Source organism: Zingiber officinale, chromosome 1B (genome assembly GCF_018446385.1).
Source record: "Zingiber officinale cultivar Zhangliang chromosome 1B, Zo_v1.1, whole genome shotgun sequence".
NCBI classification, from domain to species: Eukaryota; Viridiplantae; Streptophyta; class Magnoliopsida; order Zingiberales; family Zingiberaceae; genus Zingiber; species Zingiber officinale.
The window spans coordinates 75,786,123-75,810,042 of NC_055986.1; the positions used below are offsets into that span (position 1 = coordinate 75,786,123).

Genomic DNA, 23,920 nt, shown 5'->3' on the forward strand with positions numbered 1-23,920 from the left:
ATCTTTAGAACTATTTTTGCCTAAGTTAAAAAGTCTTCTAAAGTTAACTTAATTGACCATTTTGGAAAATATTCTTAATCGACTTAGATTTTTTTTACATTTGGTACCCCGTTTTTGCTGTGATCAAAGGGGGAGAAATGGGTACAAGTTAAATTTAGGAGAAAATTAAATCTAACTTTGGTTAATTTTTTTTTTTTTTTTTGCTTTTTAGTATTAGAACTAAATTTTTATGTTTGTTGCAATTTAGTTTAATTGCAAACTTAGACTTTAAATGTTAGTTTTGCAATTTCTTAAAATTACTATTTGTTTGTTTTTACCCTAACTTGAACTTGGGTTGATGCACATCAAAAAGGGGGAGATTGTTGGACCTCGTGGTTGTTTTGATGTGATCAACCAAGTTAGTAGGTCCTGTTTGTTTTTGATCCCTGTGTCTAAGTATGCAGGAGCTTAGGAGCACAGGAAGAGTACACCGGTGGGCGAGAAGAACGCGCGCGGCGTTCGAGGGGCGTTAAGCCGGGGAAGAAGGCTGCTCGAGGAGAAGGCCGGAAATTGGGTTCGGGTGAGCCCTATTTCGGTTGACCGAAATCACCCAAACAAACGGAGCTTCGGAAGTCAAAGCGAAGAAGAAAAGGAGTCAAAAGAGACTGGAAACTATTTATACCATGCAAGCAAGAAGGTATTTATAGCAGGAACCTTGAAGGCGCCTTAAACATGCATTGAAGGCGCCTTCAACATTGAAGGCGCCTTCATTGCTTGTTGAAGGTGCCTTGAGCCAGCTCAAAATAACCATTGAGGTTCGGATAGAGTTCTATCCGAACAACTCATTGGAGGCACCTTGGACCTCTGTTGGAGGCGCCTTAGACCTACGAGATAGAGTTTACAAGGCCTATAAAAGGACCCCTAAACCTAGGAATTAGAAATCAATTGTTCAATCAACTCTGTATTCATTTCTAGCAATAGTTCTGAGCTTTTAGAGTGTAAAAGGCTTCTCCGCCTTCAGTAAAGGAGACTTTTTCTAGTGCGCTTTTCTTCGTCCTGGATTAACAACTCTCTTGGTTGTAACCAGGTTAACTGTTGAGTCTCTGTTTTATTTCTGTTTCTTTATTTCAATTACTTTATTATTACTATTGATTTTTGAGTTGAAAGCACGAGGAGGGTATAGTTTTATTTTTCAGGCAATTCACACCCCTTTTGCCGGCCTAACTGCACCAACAATAAGTAGATTGAGAATTTTTTGAAGTTTCTATGTCTCATTTCATTGCAATCTTAATGGAAGGAAATAAACAATAATATGTATATTGTCATTAACATATGATGTGCTGCTATATATTCAAGTGGAATCAGAATTTAAAGCATCCAGTTGTGTTGCTCAGAATGGTCAATACTTATCATTTCACTCCCGCACCAAAAGCGGAATAGTATCGGTACCGGCATGGACAAAGGAGTTAGGAAGGGAAAGCAGAGACAAGAAAGACATCTTAAATGGAAACAAGAATTTGAGAAGGCAAATCTAGAATTAACAACGAATCGAGGGAGGTGGAACGATGGAGGAAAGTGCCCTAAAAGTCAGGTAGAGATTTTGTGTAAATTCAGGGAGGCAAAAGTGCTTAAGGTGACTTCTACAGGTCTCAGCATCACCAATATCACAATCCGAGGACAAGTAGTGCAAATTGAGGGAGGGAAAGTCTCAAGTGCTAAATCACATAATCGTGAGTGCAACTTTGCTTTAATTAATATTATACTAAAATTATATTATATAATTCATCTATATTACAAGTATAACATATAAAGCTCGAATTCACACCGGCACAATATAATATACTACCAAAGTCACACTGATGTAACATAATATAGTACCGAAGGTGTATTATTATGGTCAAAAACCTAACCTCCAATTTCATGGCTTAACATTTTAAACCTTGGTTAGAATTATTATCAACTTTTATCTATTATATTATGTTATTAAATGGAATTATATTATTTTATATATTTTTGCATATCAAAACTATTTTCAAGTAGAATTTTCTTTCCCGTCATATTTTAGAATTTTTTATCTAAACCTTAAAATTCATAGTTTGATATGATTCATGGTTAGAAAATGTACTAATATGATTCCTAGCAAAAATTCTTGATTTGACATCCTTAGATAAACATGAATCTGTTGCCCTGGAACAACTTGAATTGTAGAGATACAAAAACATAATTTAGACTCATTGGTAGATGTTTATGCAGTTAAACAATGGTCATCCACCTATCTAAAAAAGCATTCTAAAGGCAACTTAGGATCAGCCTCTTGATAATGGAGATAGGAGAGAGGAAAAGAATATCATCATCAAACAAGAGAGTATCTAGTTGATGCGTGATTAACCATCCAGAAGCCTATCTTTTTTTTTGAAGGTAACCATATCTTATCCGAATAAAGCATGAACTCCAGAGGTCCCAATTAATATCAGCATCTTGATAGCAAATATAGGAAACTGAAGTAACCTTGTTACCACAAAAGGCTCATATTGAAGATTAAATAAGCTCCTTATTCATCCATTTTCAAATCTACTCTCAAAGAGAAAGTATTATGAAACTGGCTCCAAACAATTGAAATTTACCTTTCCAAAAAACTATTGAAACCCATACTAGGTGACAATGGTAATCCCTCCTATCACACTCATGCCTGTTGGGACTTTTGTCCCCCTCTGCATTTAGATAGCTAAGGGTTTTGATGAGTAGAGAAGGATGGCACATACGAGGGATCACGAGACGAGGAGCATTAGAGCATGGCAAGTCGAGGAGGTGAACTACGTATGCAAAGACACGAAGGATGATATAAGAAGCCAAGTATTTGGAACATCCGAGGGATGCAGCTTGATGATAGAAGACCTCAAGGCTTGGAGAAAAGTCCATGATGGATATAAGTGGAATGACTTGTATATAAGGGAAAATATTAGATGGCTACTTAGGTGAACCCAACCTTAGATATGATCAAAATCAAGCGAATAATCAACTAATGTTGAGATGCAATCCACTGATGGCTAAGAAAACCACACCCCAAGTGCAATCAAAGTTTTGTAGTTTGACTAGTTGTGCATCAATGAACTGATGGCTGAGAGAGTTAATAACTCAAGGGTAACCTAAGGTTGGGCAAAGGGAAGTCTTGGTAGGCAAAAAAGGATTGAATAATAGGCAAAGAGTTTGTAGACAAAGGAGGTCCTAATATGTTAGGCATACTTAAGTCGGAGTTGACTTCTTCTAGGCAGACTAGGTAATCATGAAGACAAGGAGTCTCTTGGCAAGAAATAGTTCCAGCCTTGGTGTAGCTAGAACCAGAATATTAGTCCATTATGGAGAGAACAATAATCAATTAATGAACTCAAAATTAGCAAAATGTAATTTAGTCATGTTTGGGGTATTCAATTGATTGATAGAGATACCTATCGCCTGATGAAGTCGACTAATGGAGCAGTTGACTAAACAGATCCAAAACCACAAAGTTGTGGTTTGGAGAGTTTTGTAGTTTGGGCAGTCGACTGATGGTTGAGTTGATTATGTAATCAACTCAACCCAAAATGATATCGTATAAAAAGTTTTGTGATGAATTGTGACAGTCGACTAATGCATAGGCAGTCCAGCAATGCAATCAACTAATGTTAAAATAGGAATCTACTAAAGAAAATGGGATCCGTATAAAGCTGTGACCGCAGTCAAATTCTTGTCATCTACAATGAAGTACTGGACTATAAGGAAGATATCAATTGACTAATTAGACTCATAAGCAAGTAGAAGACGTATCGGCAGAATTAAGTCAGAAAGGGTTTCATGGAAGCTTTATGGGAGAATTTTGGAGATGTATTCGTGGAGGTTCCTAGGATAGTGTGGTTGTGTTTGAGGGCCTTTGGAGAGCAAACCAAAGCCAACAAACACGATCAAACAATCAAGTTCCTTCTTTGTAACTCCGCCCATGACGAACCCATCATAGTTGGTCTCAAGCCCAGATAAAGGAAGAGGGTTGCGTGAGATTGTTATCCAACATTAAACTATGGCAAATGTTCAATGAATAGATCTATTAAACTATTATGCTAATGATAGGTTGTTCCCCGAAAGGAACGCATTGCAGAGTTCGACTGTAACGTTTCGGCAAAGATCGCTACATCTCCAGAACTCGGGTGGAATACTAAATATGTAAAAGTTCGCTTTGCAAGATCCAACTGTAATATATCGGTAAGGACTGCTACATCTCCATGAGAACTTGGATGTAATGTTAAATAGGTAAGAGTTATAACACCATAGGTTAGATAAAAGACAACCCGGTGCACGAAGCTCCCGCCATACGGGGTCCGGGAAATGATCCATTGTACGCAGTCTTACCTTTCTTTTTGTAAGAGGTTGCTTCCAGGATTCGAATCCGTGACCTTTTGGTCACATGGCAACAACTTTACCGTTGCGCCAAGGCTCCCCTTCACACCATAGGTTAGATAAGAACAAATATTACAAGAAAACTAATAGTCTAAGATTTAGATCATGGAACATATGAACTCTTACTGGTAAATCAATGGAAGTAGTAGATGTGATGATTAGGAGAAAAATTAATATTTTGTGTGTTATAAGAAACAAAATGGATAGGCGAAAAGGTAAAGATGATAGAGAACTCGAGTTTTAAGCTATGGTACAGGAAAGTAAAATAAGAAATGGAGTAGGTATTGTTGTATATAGTTCATTGAAGGATGAAATTGTAGAAGTAATTAAAAAAGCGAATAGAATTATAACTCTTAAGATAATAATGGTAAAAGAAACTATGAACGTAATTAGTATATATACACTGCAAATAGGATTAGATAAAGATATTAAATCAAGGTTTTAGAACGACCTAGATGAAATATTACAAAATATTCTATCAATTGAAATAATTTTAATAGGAGTGATCTAAATGGGCATGTCGGAATGAAAAAATGAGGAATACAAGAGGGTATATAGGTTATGGGTTTGGAACTAGAAATGAAGGGAAAACTATATTGGATTTTGCGATAGCATATAACCTTATATTAACTAATACGTTATTTAAGAAAGAAGAATACTTAGTGACGTTCAAAAGTGGGAATAATAAATCGCAAATAACTTTCTTATGGTTAGGAAGAGGGATAGAAAGATTTGTAAAGATTGCAAAGTTATTCCTGGAGAACGCTTAACTACTCAACATAAGTTAGTAATGTTGGATATATGTCTAGTATAGTATCAATAAAAAGAAAATACATACAACTCCTTAAATTAGGTAGTTGAAGTTAAACGATGGAAAGTAAAGTATATTTAAAAAGAAGGTAAGAGTATAAGCATTAGGTGAAATATACAGTGACTCTAATATGACATGGAATAAGATATATCAAAATTAAAAATAGTAGCTAAGAGTGTAATCGGTGAGTCAAAGGGACATGCACAACTAAGTAAAGAATCTTGGTGGTGGAATGAGAAAGTACAAGAGAAAGTGAAGGAAAAACGAAAAGCTTATAAGGAATTATATATTTGAAATAATGATGGAAACTTAAGAAAATATATAATAGCCAGAAAATATATAATAGCCCAGAAAGAGGCTAAGAAAGTAATGAATGAAGCAAAGAATGAAACTTTTGAACGATTATATCAAAAAATAGATAAAAAAAAAAAAAGGGAAAGAGATATATATAAAATAGCTAAAGTAAGAGAAAAGAAGATAAGAGATCTTATCTAAATAAAATGTATTAAAGATGAATATAATAGGGTACTAGTAAACGAGGAAAAAATAAAAGAGCGGTAGAAGAAATATTTTCATCAACTTTTTAATAAAGTTTTAGGTAACCAACTTAACTTAGATAATTTAAGTGGGCTAAATGAGTATAGAAATTTAAATTTTTATCGTAGAATTCAAACTTCAGAAGTAGAACAAGTTTTAAATCGGATGCACAATGAAAAAGTCGTTAGACCAGATGATATTCCGATAGAAATATGGAAGTGTCTCAGGAAACAAGGTATTGAATGGCTTACAAATTATTTAATATGATATTGAAAGCAAAAAAAAAAACATATCTAATCAATGGAGAGTAAGTACTCTAGTTCCTGTATATAAGAACAAGAGAGACATACAAAATTGTACAAACTATAGGGGTATTAAACTAATGAGTGATATCATGAAACTTTGGGAAAGAGTAATAGGAAAAAGATTAAGAAGACCACGATGGCCGAAAATCAATTTGGATTCATGTATGGAAGGTCGACAATAGAATCTATATATCTTCTTAGACAACTAATTGAAAAATATCGGGAGCAAAAACAAGATCTATCCAGAATTCTAGAAAAGAGAGATGTTAGCGTAACATATATTGAACTAATTAAGGATATGTACAGAGTAAAAACTTCATGTAGAGTAACTGAAGCATTTCTAATAAAGATATGATTACATCAAGGATCAACTCTAAGTCGCTATCTTTTAATGCTAATTATGGACGAACTCACTGCACGCATTCAAAGCAGATTCGCTACCTTAACGGCCCCCCTAGTGTCAACCCCACGGATATGGAGGGAGGTACATGCAGGTACACATATCATAGGAGCATGGTGGGGTAAACCCCAAGTCGTCAGTTCCTGAAAATCGACCCCTGGCCATTACGCCAGAGATGTCATACGCCCACCGTCTGCGCTACGCGCTGGGGCCTCACTACACGCATTCAAGACACAGTACCATGGTGCATGTTGTTTGTAGATGAAACATGTGAATGAGTAAAATGCTAAGCTAGAATCTAGGCGGAAAACACTATAAGGGAAAAGTTTTAGACTTAGTAGAATAAAAATAGAATATATGGAACTTAAGTTTAGTCATATTAGACGTAATGGGACAATTATTAAGATAGAAAATGACGAGTTGCCGAACTGAGAGTTTTAAATATTTATGATTATTTTTGTAAATAATAGAGAAATCAAGAGAGATGTCCTACATATAATACAAACAGAATGGTTGAAATGGAGGAAAGCGTCAAGTGTTTTATGTGATTGTAAAGTACCTCTAAAATTTAAAAGAAAGTTCTATAAAATTGCAATTAGACCTGATATATTATATGGAGCTGAATGTTGGGCTATGACTCAAAAACATGAGCAGAAAATGAGAGTTGTAAAGATGAGGATGTTAAGGTGAATGTGTAGACATACGAGGATGGGCAGAATAAGAAATAAGAACATTATAGAGAAAGTCGAATTACATCTATTGTGGGAAAACTCAACACGTTCAAGATGGTACGGGTATATACTTAGATGACCAATAAATATTCTAATTAGGCAATGTAAAACTATAACAAACACGCATATCAAATGAGGAAAATCAAAAAAGACTTGGTTAGCAACAATTAAATAAGATAAAATTTATTTAAGTATAGATGATGATATAGTAGGAGATAAAGCCCAATGGCGTAAAAAAATCCATAAAATTGACCCCACCTAATGGGATAAGGCTTGATTGTTGTTGTATTTGCTCAAAGTTCATTGTTTGCAAGAGGAGAAAGATTTAGGTGTTGTCAGAGTTTATCCACCTACGGATAATAGGTCGTAGAGTAGAAACCGAGTATTTCCAACCATGTAAAAAGGGTTTATATGTGTCTTTTATGGTTGTCAACTAGCATGGCTTGACACCGAAAATCATGGATCAAACTTGAAGCTCCCAAAGCAAAAGGAATCAATGCTTCCATCTAATGTAAAAAAAAAATGATATTAGTAAGATACCATCATTGATTAAAATGTTTGTTATACTTTTGGTAGCTTGTTACTTAAAATTTTAAATCAATTAGCATTCTAATTGTTATGCTGGATCATTTGAGTTGATTTCACCACGCTTTGAAGAGTGTTGCATGTTAGCATGACATAGTATTGAAATTATACATAATTGCCATATACTCTTGGAAGTAAACAAGTGGAAGGAGATTTATAGAATAAAACTCATCTATGTAAGATAGTAAAATTTTAATTCAATTGTTAATTTATATATTCTTAGTTTTAGAAGAAGCTTTAAGTTTATCTCGGTGTGTACAACATGTCAAAACAATTTGAGTAGTGTTTGCATGATATAAATAATTCGATTGCCTCTCTAATTACTCTAGTTCCCCTTTCTAGAAATAAGTAAATTAAATGGAAGATGCAATATCCATCTAAATTTAGCATGCTTTAAGGCATGTTAAATTGAGTGTGACAAGGTACAATACAAAAAACAGATTGTTCTGATCGGCAACCAAACCCAAGCACACAATGATACTTTAAAAAAAGTCATAGCAAACATCATGGAAATAATTGAATTATTCAAAGAACATTAAATGGGTTGCATGCTCAAGCACTATAAATGAAATTGATGAATCAGAAATTCACGTTAGATATGAAATCTAACTTTCAATTTTTCATGAGCTTCTTGTACTGTCTTCCCATCTTTTTTCTTCTTCCAATTGTGACCATCTTTCCGAAAGTTTCGCAACATTTTCCTGTCAAATAGCAGTACCCTGCCATCTAGACGGATAATAGAATACAATTAGAATATGAACAAAATGAGTGACAGCATAAAAATTTTATATTGTTTATATCTTGTCAAACATTGTGTTAAAATAGTAGGTAATCTGATGATGAATTATGACTTTTGTAGCTCATATCATAGTGTCCTAAAAAAGAATAAATGTTAAATAGCTACAAATAAGAACTTCCATCAACAAGAGATGTGCAATTGACATTGAATATAAAACATAACACAAAAAATAAATACCTAACCATACAGATTAATATTTAACAATCTTGAAGTGGAGGATTTGAAAAGTATATGTAGACAGCATAAGATCGATCACTACATAACAAATGCACAAGGAAGATAAATAAGCAATTATATATGTGGTTTATATTTTATTTTTTTTAGAAGCTAATATTTGATCAAATTGATCCAACTATACAACTGAAGTAACCAATATAAACACAAGTTTCATTTATCACTTTGTAATTAAATAAAGCACTCAAAGTAATAGATAATTCCATATAAAATTTTGTATATGAATTAAGTAATACCTAGAACACAACTAACAACACAAAAATTATGATATCTAACCTGTATGTTGACCGAAGCGATGCACGTTATATAATAACAACAACAACCAATCATTTATCCCACCAAGGGGTATCGCTATATGAATCCTCTTACGCCAATGAACTTAATCTCCTACTATATCCTCATTTATATTTAAATAAATTTTATCTTATTTTAATATTGTTAATTAAGTCTTGTCTTCCTCTTCCTTAATTGATGTACACACTTGTCATGATCCCACATCAGCTAACTAGGCATTTATTAATTACCTAAGTAAATATTCATACCATCTTAAAAGTATCTCTTAGAGTTTTGAGTTTTTCCTCAATAGGAGCGATCTCATCTTTCTCTCTAATATTTCCATTTCTTATCTTGTACATACTCATATGTTCATACATTCATCTTAAAATTCTCATTTCTGCAACTCTCATCTTCTACTCGTGTACTAACTAACATTCAACTACATATAATATAAGAGGTCTAACCACTATTTTGTAACACGTCTAACCAAAAATTTTAAAAGTAGCTTACAATCACAAGAATATCTAACTCTCTCTTCTATTTTAATCATCCCACTTGTATCCTATATAAAATTCTCAGATGTTCGAAGATCCACTTGAAAATTCTAATTTCTACTCTCATCTTCTGCTCTTGTACTAACTTTATAGCTTAACATTCAACTACATATAGCATACGAGGTCTAAACATTATTTTATATAATTTTTTTTTTATTTTAAAGGTACCTTACAATCATAAGAATACTTAATGCTCTCTTCTATTTCAGCCATCCTACATGTATCCTATATAAAATATCTCTATCAACACTTCTATCCTTTTATAAAAACCATCTTCTATACTTAAAACTTTCAGTTACAAGTAACTCTTCATCTCTTATTTTAATAATTGTCTTACTCCACCTACAACTAAACTTGAAATTCTATATATTTCTATTTTTGCTCTATTAAACCTGCAATCTTTAAATTCTAATGTCTCTTACTATCTTTGGAGCTTAGAATTTAAGTCACATGTTTCATTGACCAAAACAATGTCATCTGCAAATAACATGCACCATGCTAACGTGTCTTGGACAAAGTTTAAAATTAAATCATATTTGAGTTTCAATTTATGACTGAACAATACAATTTTAGTATTATATCGTGTTATGCCAATACAATTTCGATACTTTTTTAAATATAAATCATATTAATTAAAAACTAATTTTACTAATATTTAATTATTATAGATACTTACTATTGAGCTATATTTGAGAAGTTGAATGTTAAGTTTAAATTTTGATATTATCTTATAAAATGTTTGATGCATATTGAGTAAAAGATGATTTAGGATTAACTAAAATCCACCTAGTAGAAATAGCAAAATCAAATATGTTCAAACTAGATTTAATTTGGATTTATTTTAATCAATTTAAAATTAAATCAAATTTATATATAGAATAATTTAATTCATTAATAATAGTATTTTTATAAAGTTAAAAATTATATTATATTTTAAAAAAATTATCTTTCTCAATAATCATTCTTGAGGTTAAAAGGTTTTTGTATTCTATTTACCTTGTGAAAAGATGGAGAAACAATTAACTAGCCTTAACGAAGTTAAAGTGGGGTCTTTTTTTCTCTTTGTTTACCTTCGTGGATGGAAGGGGAAAAAATGGATGAATGAAATTGGAAAAAAATTACGAAGGAAAAAACTAACATGAAAGGAATTACCAATTTTAAAAATATATATATCTAAAATTAAAAATTAAAAAATATAAGGAAAAAAAAAAAGTTTTATCCCACTGGATGGGATCAGTTAAATGGATCCTCTTACACCTAGGGGTGTAATCGAGCAGAGCCGAGCCGAACTCTTGGATGTTTGAGTTTGGCTCATTTATAATCGAGCCGAGCTCGAGCTTTATTTAACGAATATATTCATGGCTCACGAGCTTATTCGAGCTTTTATCTAACATAAACGAGCTTAATAAATATAAATTATAAATTTAAATATTCATTAAAAATTAAATTATATATTTTTAAAAAATTATAATATTCTTGTTAAAATTTATAATTTTATTCTAATAAATAAATTTAATATATTTGTCTATGTTTTTCATAAGTAGAGTGTAAAATCTATAAATTTAATATCAAAACTATTATTTTTTTTATTTAAAAATTGATTCATGAGCTTAACGAACATGTTCACGAGCTAACGAGCCGAATCTTATGAAGCTTGAGCTTGATTTGTTTATCTTAACGAGCCTAATTAAACGAGCTCAAACGAACTTTTATCGAATCGAGCTTCGAATAGCTCACGAGCGATTTGGCTCATTTACACCCCTACTTACACCATTGGACTTTATCAACTACTATATTATAATTTATATTTAAATAAAATTTACTTTGTTTTATCATTTCTAACCAAGTCTTCTTTAGTCGTCCTCCTTTAATATGTGTATTTATTATAGTTTCATATCATCTAAATGGAGTATTCATTAGTATTCAAGTATATGTGTAACATTTTAGACGTGTCTCCTATAATTTTCTCTCAATAGATGCAATCCAACTCTCTCTAATATTTTCATTTCTTATCATTTCCATCCTCATATGTCCGTACATCTATATTAACATCCTCATCTATACCACTCTCATCTTGTGCTTGTGTGCTTGAGTCATAGCCCAATAATCAACTACATATAATATAGCATGTTTAACCGTCATTTTATAGAGCTTGCCTTTAAATTTTAAATGTATTTTTAATCACAAAGAAGATCTAATGTTCTCCTCCATTTCAATCATTATACTTATATTTTATGTAACACATCTCTCAACCCCTCCATCCTTTTGCAAAAAGATTTTAAATTCTTAAAGCTCACAATTATATATAATTATCATCTTCTATCTTAACAATTGGCTTACTACATCTAATATTGTTAAACTTAAATTTTATATATTATATTTTATTTTATTTTACTAAACCTAAAACATTTCACTTCTAGAATTTTCTATCAAAATTCAAATTTAGCATACACTCTTGCACATGTCTCCTCCACTAAAACAATATCATCTGCAAACAACATGCACTATGGTAACGTGTATTCGATATGTCTAGTGAGTTCATCCATGATTACGGTAAGAAGATTAGGACTTTGAATTGATCCTTGATGTAATCATATTTTATAGGAAACGCTTCAATTAGTCCGTCAGAATGTTCACTTTTGTCATTACATTCTCATATATATCCTTAATTATTTTAATATACACCGCACTAATTCCTTTCTTTTATAGAATTCTCGACATAATTTTTATCATAGCTCTATTATAAGTTGTTTCTAAATTGACAAATATCATGTGTGAGTTCACTTCTTTTCCCAATATATATAACTTTCATTGTCGACCTTTCAAGCATGGATCTAAATTAATTTTAGATCACCATAGTCTTCTTCCTTATTGTTTTTTCTATTACTAATTCCTAAAATTTTATAGTATGCCTCTTTAGCTTAATGTCCCTATAATTCGCACAATTTTATTCTTTTCTTTTATTTTATACATATGATTAGAGAAATTACCCTCTCGGTTAGGTAAAACGAGAAAAAAATATGAGGTCACGGCTAAATCTGTATCCTCGTGGAGGCAACCACGAGGTCACAGCAGCCTTCGCGACCTCGCGGTGTTGATACCGATCGACAAGCAGAATGGTAAGTTCCGTCCTTGCCAACTAGCATGACTTGGTATTCGATGTGTCCAATAAGTTCATCCATAACTAGTGTAAAAAAATATGGATTTAGAGTTGATCATTAATGTAATCCTATTTTTATAGAAAATGTCTAATTTGTCTAGAGTCTTCACTCTTATTATTACATTCTTAAACATATCCTTAACTTTTTTAATATAACTACATGAACACCTTTCTTTTATTCTCCACAATTTCTCTTGGGACTATTTTTCCAAGTCAATAAGTACCATGTAAATCTTATTGCTTTTCTCACTTTTCAATTAGCTGAGAAAATGAGAACTTTCTAACGTCGAGCTTTCAAGCATGAAGCCGTATTGACTTTCAGTCACCGTGGGCTCTTCAATTTTTTCTATCCCTCTTTTTCAAAATTGCATGATATAGACCATTAGTTTAAAGTCCTTGCAATTCGCACAAATTTGTATGTCCCCTTTGTTTTTATACAAGGGAACTAAAATAGTCACCCTCTGATTAGATATTTTCTTCATTTTCAATATAAGATTCGATAATTTCACAAGTCACTCAAGACATTGCTTCCCTTAACACTTTCATACCTCTATTAAAATATCATTTGATCTAATAGTTTTTCCATTTTTTTCTCATTTAACGGTTTTGGTATCATGTCGTGCATATACGATTTTATATTTTTTTAAAATATAAAATATATTAATTTAAAATATTATTATAATATTTGTTGACTATAAATACTTACTATTAGATTAAACCAATATTTTAAAAATTAAGTAAAAATTCATCTAGAATTAATTAAGTCTAAACATAATGAGAAAGCATAAAAAATTAATCATTAAAAAATTTTAAAAAATAGTTAAAAAAATTTGCCTAAAAAATATTAACCGTAAAGAAAAATAAATAAATTAAAAAAAACCTCATGCAAGGCCATTGCGGCAATCACGCGACGCGTCCGCGGCGGGCGTGGGGATCATGCGAAGACTCGCACCGCCGCAAGGGCTCGCACCGCCGCAAGGACTCGCATGACCGCGAGGACTCACATGGACTCACGGACGCCTCCCGCGAGGACTCGCACGGCCTTGAAGGCGCAAAGTGTGTCGATGTCATTGGCATGTCAATTGACTAGTGAAACAAGATGTTTCACCCGTGGTGCACGAGAGTTTAAACCATGGATAAGTCTACAATCGCAATGGACAAAATCAGATTCCAAATAGTTCGTTGTCATGTTAAAGGATATCATCAAGTGTTGCACAATTGAGGTTCTTTGATGGAGGAGCACCACAAGGTGTTCATGAGTTCTGCTTTTAGCATATGGTGTTACCGATGTACAAGCAAGTGATCATACTGCAGCCGATCAACGGCTAAAAACATAAATCGAGCTCTAAATGAGAGGAACCGACATGTCTCACTTGATGGCAGATTGGAGGGTGATCATGTGGATCTATAGCTTGTGGTCATATACCAATAAGAAGCATGGGCTCGATCAATGCAAGGACAAGGTCATGACCATGGCGCTATGCAACTGAGTGACATAAGTATGCAACTGAGTGACATAAGTATGGCGCATCCAACCCACATTTCCAGCATCTATTGTTCCTGGTGTACACACAAGTGATCAGACCCTAGCCAATCTACAGTTTAAATGTAGATCAAGCTCCAACTGAGATCAACCAACATCTGGTTGCTTGATGGCAAACTGGAGGATGATCGTATGGATCTGCACCTCGTAGTCATATCCCAATAGCCAGCTATCATGGGCTTCGTCCAAAGGACAAGCTTATGGCCATGCAATTTTGAGTGACAGAGCATCAAACACATGACGAGAGAGAGGATCTAGAGATACAAGGGATCAAGAGTAGCCAAATTGTGAGACTAGATTGTGATAGCATGTAACTGGAAAAATCAGTTAGGATTAAATTCCCTTAGGAAGCCTCTCTACTTATTTTTTCTATTCATTAATGTAAAAAAAACATTACAAGTTGGTCTAGTTCCTACTATATGGTAATTATGTTTAGGTCTCTAGGTTCATTACAATAAAATTTAGGTAAGAAATTATGTTATTACTTTACTTCAAAATGGGGCATTTTACTTCAAAATGGGGCATTTTACTTCAAAATGGGGTAACCATTACATGGGCATATATATACTAATCACGAAACCCTAAACTAGAACTACTAATGTCAAGACATTAATCCAATAATCCCAATTAATCTAATACCATTTAACACTTTATCCTTACTCAATCTTCAAAATAGTTTTGCAGCCGCTATAAAACCATAGTATTCAATCTGAGCAGTCCTTTGAAAACTTTTGTGCAGACAAATGGAAGATAAATTAATGCTTTCATAGAAATGTCTCAGACCACGACAGTGTCATCCATTACATGTAGTCACACTCGGAATATGAAAATAATTATTAGATTTAGAGTTTGCAATTCATGTTTTGCGATGTTATTGTATCATAATATGATCCTTTCATATCACTATAAAAGTTCTGTAAAGCAACATGATGTAAGTTGTTTGTTTTTACTAAATTTAGCTTTAATGATTTAGAGCTAGTTAAATTTGAAAACCATGCATATGGCATAAATAGATAATAAAGTTTTTCTATAAATGAGGCATGTTTTGTTAATCTAACTCCTTATCAGCAGGTGTTCATGATATGGGGTTGGGGACGGGTACATTTTTCCAGCATGGATTGGGATCAACAAAACAAGATAAGACTAAAGTGAAAAATAGAAATTTTTGCATAGTGATGCCTGAAATTGTCTAACCAAATATTTTTCACAGATATCAGTACGAACACATGAAATTAATTTTTTAAATAGCAAATATTTTTTGGTGCAAGATTAAGAATGACTGGTATACTTGATGGATTGTCAATTGGTTGGGGCTGTATCTTAGTGAGTGTGTAGTTGGATAATATTGCGTGAACTTCATTCGGCCGAAACCACCTAGTAGAAGCAACTTCAAATAACTTCTCTAAATCTAAATCTGTCAAAAGAATAGATAGAACAAATCAGGAAAAGCTTATTATATGACTAAAATATGAGAATATGTTCAACAGTACAGTACTAAATATTGACCTCTATAAAGCATATTAGTACACCATACAAATAAAAATGAAACTGGAAATTAACATAAGCAGCATTTTCACAAATTACACCAAGTTTTGTCATAAGAAGAATCAAGTCTTATTTTCAAAGGTCATAAGTGAACAAAAATTAGGATATTAAAGAATTAGCTTACTACCTGACATTTGTAGCTCACAAAACTGAACACACTAGAATATGGAATTGGAAATACAATTACCAAGGAAAAGATTAAGGTATGTGTTGATCCTCGATCGGCCGGTAAGAAGAGGTGAATTGCCCTAATAAAAAAAACACACCTTTCTTGATCTTTGAAATAATAAAACACTTGTATAAAAACAATTGATAAAATAATCAATAAAAGAAAGAGACACAGAAATTTACTTATTTGCAATCAAAAGATTGTTAATCCAAGATTATGAAAAGGTCACTATGAAGATCTCCTTCGAGCGGAATAGCCTTTTACAATATTGACAGTAGGGGTGTCAAAAATGAACCCGACCCGACGACCCAACCCGAGTCGACCCGAAAAAAATCAGGTTCGGGTTGGGCATTTTCGGGTTCGGGTCGGGTTCGGGTTGGAGGGTTGGAGAGTAAAAAATTTTCGGGTTGGGTCGGGTTGGGTTCGGGTTGACCCGGGTTGACCCGGGTTGGCTTAAATATAGGGTTTTGTGGGTTTTTTGGGGTTAAATCAAATTTTATTTTAAAAATTTAGATGTTTTTATGTATATTAATATCATGTTTGTATGATAATGATGGAATATTGAGATAAAAGTGAAGAATTATAGGGAAAATAGCCCAAAAAAGTCATTTTGAATCGAATTTTCGGGTTATATGGGTCGGGTTCGGATTGATCGGGTTGGTCGGGTTCGGGTTCGGGTTGAGGTGTTTTGGGTTGAACTCGGGTTCGGGTCGGGTTCGGGTTGGGTTAAAAAAAAAAAAAAAAAACTCAACCCGACCCAACCCGACCCACCCGAATTGACACCCCTAATTGACAGCTCACAAACAAAGTAGTAAAATAGAAAATGAATTTGTGTACAAGTAATTGTCTGAACTACTAAGACCAAGGCTCTATTTATAGTATGCTGGTCGAATCTGATCGTTTGTTGACGTCGCAACAGCTCGATTTGAATAAATTCATCCTAGTTCGAGCGCCTGGACGCCCTTGCTCTACCTCCTTGTCGAGGCGGGCGTCAAGGTGCCCCTGGGCTGACCTAGGGGGTCCGAGCTCCCAGAGCATTCGAGCGTCTGAACTTGGTTCGGGCGCCCAGAGCAAGGCTCCTGGAGCATCAATATCTTGTTGACTGTCTGGTTCTCCTCCGATCCGGCTCCGTTCACTTGGGTGATTTCAGCCATCCGGAATAGGGCTCACCCGAACTCATTTTCCGGCCTTCTCTTCGAGCAAGCTTCCACTCCGGCTTCTCGTCCCTCAGAAACGCCGCTCGCTTCCTTCTAGTCCGCCAGCGTACTCTTCCGCAACACCTCGTCCCTCCAACACACCAAGTCCGTCAACTCTCTCCCGTGTCGTCCTTCTTGCTAGCTGCGTCTTTCGCTCAACTTCCTATGCTTCTAAGTTCTTACACACTTAGACACGAGGCATCAAACATACACAAGATCCAACTTCACTCAGTTGACCACATCAAAACTACTTCGGGATACCTACAATCTCCTCCTTTTTAATGTGCATCAACCTAAGTTAGAGTTAGGGTAGAAAAACATAGTTTTAATAAAATGACAATTAAAACTGGAATTTTGTAAACTATAAAATTACAAGCGTAACCTCTCCCTAGACTTAAGCTCTCATCTCTCATTCTCCCCCTTTGATCATAACAAAAAAAAAGTCGGGGAAAACAAAGATTAAAAAAAATGTTTAAAACTATTTCTAAGGGTTAAGGCAACAAAATTCAAAGTACAAAATATATTTCTAAAAAGCTGAATTTCCACGATTTAATAATCAAATTTATAAATTTAATTTAAAAGTAAGTTTAACATTTAGAAAAATTTTGAAATTTTTCTAAAGGTGTAACAGTATTATATGAATATTTAGAAAAATTGTCACGAAAAATTTTTAAGTATTTTAGCATAAACAAAAAATTTTGTGCAGAAACATAACTTTTGCAAGATAAAATTTAAAAATTCACTATTATTCAAATAAATCTCCCAAATTTTTCTAATTATTGATACAACTCATGAAAAATTAAATTTTTAAAATAAGTTTTCAAGGCTTTTTAGTTTTAAAATAAGATTTTCGGTAAATAATCCATAAAAAATTCATTATTTATCAAAAATTTATTAAAAAAATATGTTTAAATAGAAATCCAAGGGATCTATCACTATAAACAATTTGGATAAGAATTTCAAACAGAAAGATTGTACGAAAAATGTTTGAAATAAACATGATTCTTTTCGAAAATAAATATTTTAAAAATAATTTTATTAATCTAAAAATCGAGCTAATTTCTCTCTTTATCTAAAATATAACGGTGATTCTCCAAAAATATTACATTTTTCAAAATACATATTCGAAAAATTTTAAATTTTAAATTATGATTTTTCAATCAAAAATTCATAAAAAAAAAATTTAATCGAAGAAAAATTTTGAAAAAATTAATACTAAGAGATTTTTCATTCTAGCAGCAACAGCGGAAAAAACTTTAGTAATAAATATTAATAGTAAGCATGCAAATGAAATTAATATTCCTAAACATAAAATATGCATAATCATTTATTTAGACTAAACAAGATTTGGGGATTCAAAATAAATTTTTACCTACTGGTACACATTCTTGTGATACTTTTCTAATTTGATCCTTATGATATTTAAGAAACTAATTTAGGCTTCTACAATTTTTCCAAGTATTTTGATTAGCACATGCAAAGTTTATTGATTTTTCAATTTAGTCCTTCAATTTTTCATTTTCATCGTTTAATATCATACATTTCTATGGGACATGTATTTGATAAAATTGTTTTCAATTCTAATATTTCCTTTTTCAAATTATTATTTTAAAATTTAAACTTATATAAGGATCTACTCATGGATTTAATACCTGAATATAATTGGTAAGGAAATAGTAAACATACCTCACTTACCGGATCTGCTCTGAAGTTTGTTTCTTCCTCCTCGCTGCAGCTTTCTTCTGAGGAACCTCCCCCTTCGTCTATGTTATCGTCCTGGTGACTTGCCATCAATGCAAGTCCACCGTACTCCTCCAAATCAAATTCTGATGACGACTCGTCCTAAGACGCCTTAAGAGTTTTATGCTTAGTTGTACTTGGTCCTTTCTTGTTGTCCTTCATCTTTGGGCAGACCTCCTTGATGTATCCCTCTTCATTACAGTTATAGTATCTTATCTTCCTTGCTCTTTTTTTGTTTGCCTGCACTTGATTAAACTTATTAGTTCTAAAAAATTTCTTAAATTTCCTTACCATATATGATGTTTCATCATCATCAAAAAAAAGTGTCAACGTCTAATTCGTCGTTCTTGGCTTTTAGAGTAATGTTGCTTCCGATCTAACTAACCTCCTAGGGCGGAAGAACACTAAGCAGATGGAACTCTGCTTTTCCATTAGCCACGAAGTCGACTTATTCCTTCTTTGTCCATGTATACTCTTCTTTCTCGGCTCCGTGTTGATCCGTAGGTGCTACAAAACTGTATTCTATAATTAATAATATTTCAAAATCGGTCTTGAAGAATACCTCCATGCACTTTTGCCACGTTGCAAAATCTCCCTTAAATTTCAGCGAGTAGATGCTAGATCCGGCAATTTCTTTTGCTTCGGATGGCAGTTAGTCCTTCTGAAGTGAGTCTGACTCCGATACCAATTGTTGGTCCTCAATCGGCCGACAAGAGAGGGTGAATTGCCCCAATAAGAAAAACACACCTTTCTCGATCTTTTGAAATAATAAAACACTTGTATAAAAACAATTGATAAACTAATTAATAAAAGAAAGAGACACAGAAATTTACTTGGTTTGCAATCAGAAGATTGCTAATCCAAGCCTATGAAAAGCTTATTATAAATATCTCTTTCGGGCGGAGTAGCCTCTTACAACGTTGGCAGCTCACAAACAAAGTAGTAGAACAAAAAATGAATTCATGTATAAGTGCTAGGGCTTATTTATAGTCTGCTGGTTAAATCTAACCGTTTGCTAACATGGCAACTCCTGGTGCCTGGAATGGGTTCCGGTGCCTAGACGTGGATAAAATTTTATCCACATCATAACAGCTCGATCTAGATAAATTCATCCAAGTTCGAGCGCCCGAACGCCCTTGCTCTGCCTCGCATCAAGGGGCAGCATCAAGGTGCCCGTGAACTGAAGGGGACCGAGCGCCTGGAGAGTCAACATCTTGTTGACTATCCGATTCTCCTCTGATCTGGCTTCGTTCACTTGGGTGACTTCAGCCATCCAGAATAGGGCTCACCCGAACCAATTTATCAATCTTCTCATCGAGTAAGCTTTCGCTCCGACTTCTCATCCCTCGGAAACGTCACGCACTTCCTTCTCGTCTGCTCTTCCACAGCACCTCATCCCTCAGACTCACCGAGCCCATCGACTCTCTCCCGTGTCGTCTTTCTCACTAGATGCGTCTTTCGCTCGACATACTTGCTCTTAAGTTCCTACACACTTAGACATAAAGCATCAAACATACACAGGAGTCAACTTAACTCGGTTGACCACATCAAAACTACCTCAGGTACCTACAGTATGATGTGAAAATGGCCTAAACGAACAAGCAAACCCTATCTTCATGTCATCATAATGTTTTAAAGAAAGTAGCCGATGCATCCCCCCTGTTGCAAATGTGAGATATTTTATTTGTCAAACTCATCCCCTAAAAAAAGGGTACAGCAAACTATTGTTAAAATTCTTCCATCTAGCTATGTGGCTATTCCTCGCTCGTCACTTGCACTTGGAGAATAGGAGTGATGCTCTAATCCACAAGTTGGACCAAGTTAAACCATCTTTGTCATTCAGTTGCAACTACCTTGTCTCCATCAATAATCTCTATTCCAAACACAAAGGTGGAGAGAAACTACAAGTCTTGTTTCAATTTAGTCAATCCTCCCTATAGCTACCACAAAGGGGAGGGGAGGCTCAACTATTAGCTCTATACACTTGGATCATGAGGTTTCACCCACTTTTAGGAACAACAAAGAATTTTGAGCAATCCTAATTGGCAAGTGGAAAGAAAACCCAAGGTGTAAATTACTCGACAAATGAAGTTGTTGATCATCACTCCAAGCAATTATGTTGAATGATCACCAAATGAATGAACCAGTTGGACATTTTGCCAAAAAAGCACTAAGAGAATATCCACCGGAGGTGTACCACCATCAAGTGGAAGCATAAGCCTTCCCATCCTTCCCCTTGAAGGCTTTGTGATAAGTATAACTGCAAAAAAACAAAAAAAACTAGGCCCCTATAGGATGCAAATGTCATCGTGAACATGAGTTAGCCCAAGAAATATGGTGATCCTACACTCTAACAAGGGACGCTTCTTGGTATACCTCGTTCGATGAGGCACCGCAGACGCATATGACTTCTTTTGACCAAGTGGTCAACAGCCAACTTAGACTATAGTAGTTTGGAGGTCAGCATTATACCCAAGTATAGCTATGTGTTGTGGCTACTACCTCACGGATGCTTACGGACTAAAGATAGCCTTATATGTCATGCAAGGCCTGCCCCCTATGCCGGGGGAGGATGAGACCCAAGATCACCTCTTCTTCAGTTGCTCAGTTAGCTGGGCCTTGAGCACTACGAGACAGATGCTACAAGTCTTCAAAAGGGAGATTAGAGGCTCGAGGTATATTGCAAAGATGAGGACTTTGGCTATGTCATGTATGGTATATCTCAGTTGGCAATCTAGGAACCGTTGTAAGTTTGATGGAGGGGTGCCGAATCTGTCAAGCAGGATGTTCATAAAGATCCAAACACATGTATTTAGATCTTTAAACTCTTAGATTGTACGTTCTTACTTGGTTCTTAGTATAATTTATCAAAAAAAAAAAAACTCTTAACTCAACTCCTCGAGGACTTTGCTGTTCGGGCAGACGATCATTCCAGTGGCACCAAAATCATTTTACAAAGTTACAGTCATAAAAAATTTCACAGTTAAGGACCTCAACGAGCTGGTCAAGCTCGTGGGGAGAAACATAACATCTCAGGAACTTCAAACGAACAAACCCTAAAAAGAATTCGAGTGATGGAGACCGACCTGCTGCTGTAAGGAAACCATGGATCTCCGCTCCGGCGAGAAAGGCCTGATCGCCGGATTCCATTGGCGAGGAGGAGGATGATGGGGGAAAACAATCCTGACAGATTACGGGAGGAACGAATTGGGCAATTTCGACAAGGGCAAACCTGGAAGGAGGAGCTGTTTTGACGGGTGTCTGTTTTGTACTCGACTACGAGAAAAAGGGACTCGTCATGTGTTTTGCCTGCGCAGGATTCGTGTCGCGCTTCAATCCGTGTGCCATAGGCGATAGCCAAAAGGTCTATGTCTCGCCATCTCGGTTCGTTGACTGTCATGGTTCATTGGTTGAAAAACATGCTTGTGCTCGATGAAAATTACCGGATCGGGCAGACGATCATTGAATATCAACCACGGGACCGCCGGAAGTAGACGGATGACATTTAGGGCAACCCAGAATCTTTTTTTTTATTTAATCACAAGTTGTTTGAAAAAAATTAAAAAAGTTTGTCTTATTATGTTTATTGTTAAAAGACTACTTTTAAAAAATATATAAAAATAGCTCTACATATTGTATTGTTTGATCAAATACTATTAAATTGTCTTTTAAGATTTTTAGCCCAATCCAAAATAAAGCAAGCCGCTTTTGAATTGATCGAGAGTTGAAGCTCGAGAATTAAATCGATTGTCTAGTATTTTACTGTCGAAGTAATACAAATTTCATCTAAAAGTTACTAGTTCCCTACTCAATACATTTTCTCGGATCATCTCCTATATAATATATAGGTGTTTTTTTTTCAAATAATTGATTTCGTTTTTCTATTTTAAAGTTATTGTGCCGTCGATTTACTTTTAATTACTGTTTTATCTTTTATTCACTGAATTAACTAAATATCATTTTCTCTCCTTCTCTTCTTGTGAATATTGTGAATATACGATTGACTAAATTAAAGCCCATAATTTTAATACCAAGGTTATTTTTGTATATGAATAAAACAAAATAAAAAAATATCTTATTAGATAAGATTTGAAAGTTGAGAAAGTCACGAAATATAATTTTATCGGATAAGATCATTTCAATCCTAAAAGTTAGGGTTTGATCTCATCTTATATATAGTACCTAGTACTACGGTGTGAGTGTAGGTATATGCTCATGAGATAGGCAACGGCGATGTGCTCATGTGGGTACCATAGAGGTGTAAATATGTTAATCGTGCTGAGTTCGGCTTGACTCTCTAGATTCGTAGAGCATTCACGTGTCGAAGGTAACCTTTCCTAACAAATGTTTAATAAGAATTCGTTTGGATCTCCGGCAGATTCTTTTTTACGTTGCGTTTTAATATTTGATTACGCTTCAAAATCCAACAGTGATATCAGAATCACTTGCGAATTCAATTAAATTATTTTTTATGTTTGTTTTTATATCTGATATAGATGAACATGTTTATTGCGATTAGAGGAATGATTTATGTATCGTTTTTTATAGATGTCGTGATTAATCTAGTATGAAACAGTAGTGATTGTATCTTTATGTTAATTCAATAATATGAAAATTATAATCTAGTTTCATTCAACTAATCAAACAATAGTGATTTTATGACTATTGATATCTTTGCGATAATTTATCGTAACTAGATTGTGAGATACTAATCATTCTGTTAGTAAACAAAATTGTGATTTGATTACAATAATAGATCAATATATGATGAACAATTTATGAAATTTAATTGTTAATATCAAAGAGAAATATATCAGCAACTCACTTAACGAGTTAAGGAAATTGTTACCTTTCGGGGGTCGCCAAGGGTGTTGCCCCTTGGACCCCGCCAAGGGCACTACCCCTAGAACCTTGTATGGTTTCGCTAC

The 23,920-nt window shown here is 34.2% G+C and overlaps 1 protein-coding gene across 4 annotated transcripts in view; it reads right to left on the minus strand.

The window, feature by feature from the left end:
* Nucleotides 1–22,281, minus strand: part of LOC121967811 (calmodulin-binding transcription activator CBT-like) — an 81,011-nt gene extending 58,730 nt beyond the window's left edge. The window contains exons 1-5 of one of the 4 annotated variants that reach the window (XM_042518288.1): nucleotides 19,378–19,720; nucleotides 18,948–19,232; nucleotides 16,075–16,135; nucleotides 15,631–15,756; nucleotides 8,387–8,502 (exon numbers count right to left, since the gene is read on the minus strand). In XM_042518288.1, the coding sequence (XP_042374222.1) occupies nucleotides 8,387–8,502; nucleotides 15,631–15,756; nucleotides 16,075–16,135; nucleotides 18,948–19,043 (399 nt within the window). In that variant the 5' untranslated portion in view covers nucleotides 19,044–19,232; nucleotides 19,378–19,720. Of the gene's footprint in view, nucleotides 1–8,386; nucleotides 8,503–15,630; nucleotides 15,757–16,074; nucleotides 16,136–18,938; nucleotides 19,233–19,377; nucleotides 19,721–22,078 lie in introns of those variants that run through there. The other 3 variants (XM_042518280.1, XM_042518292.1, XM_042518300.1) reach the window with 3 other exon arrangements.
* Between the last annotated feature and the right edge of the window lie 1,639 nt (nucleotides 22,282–23,920).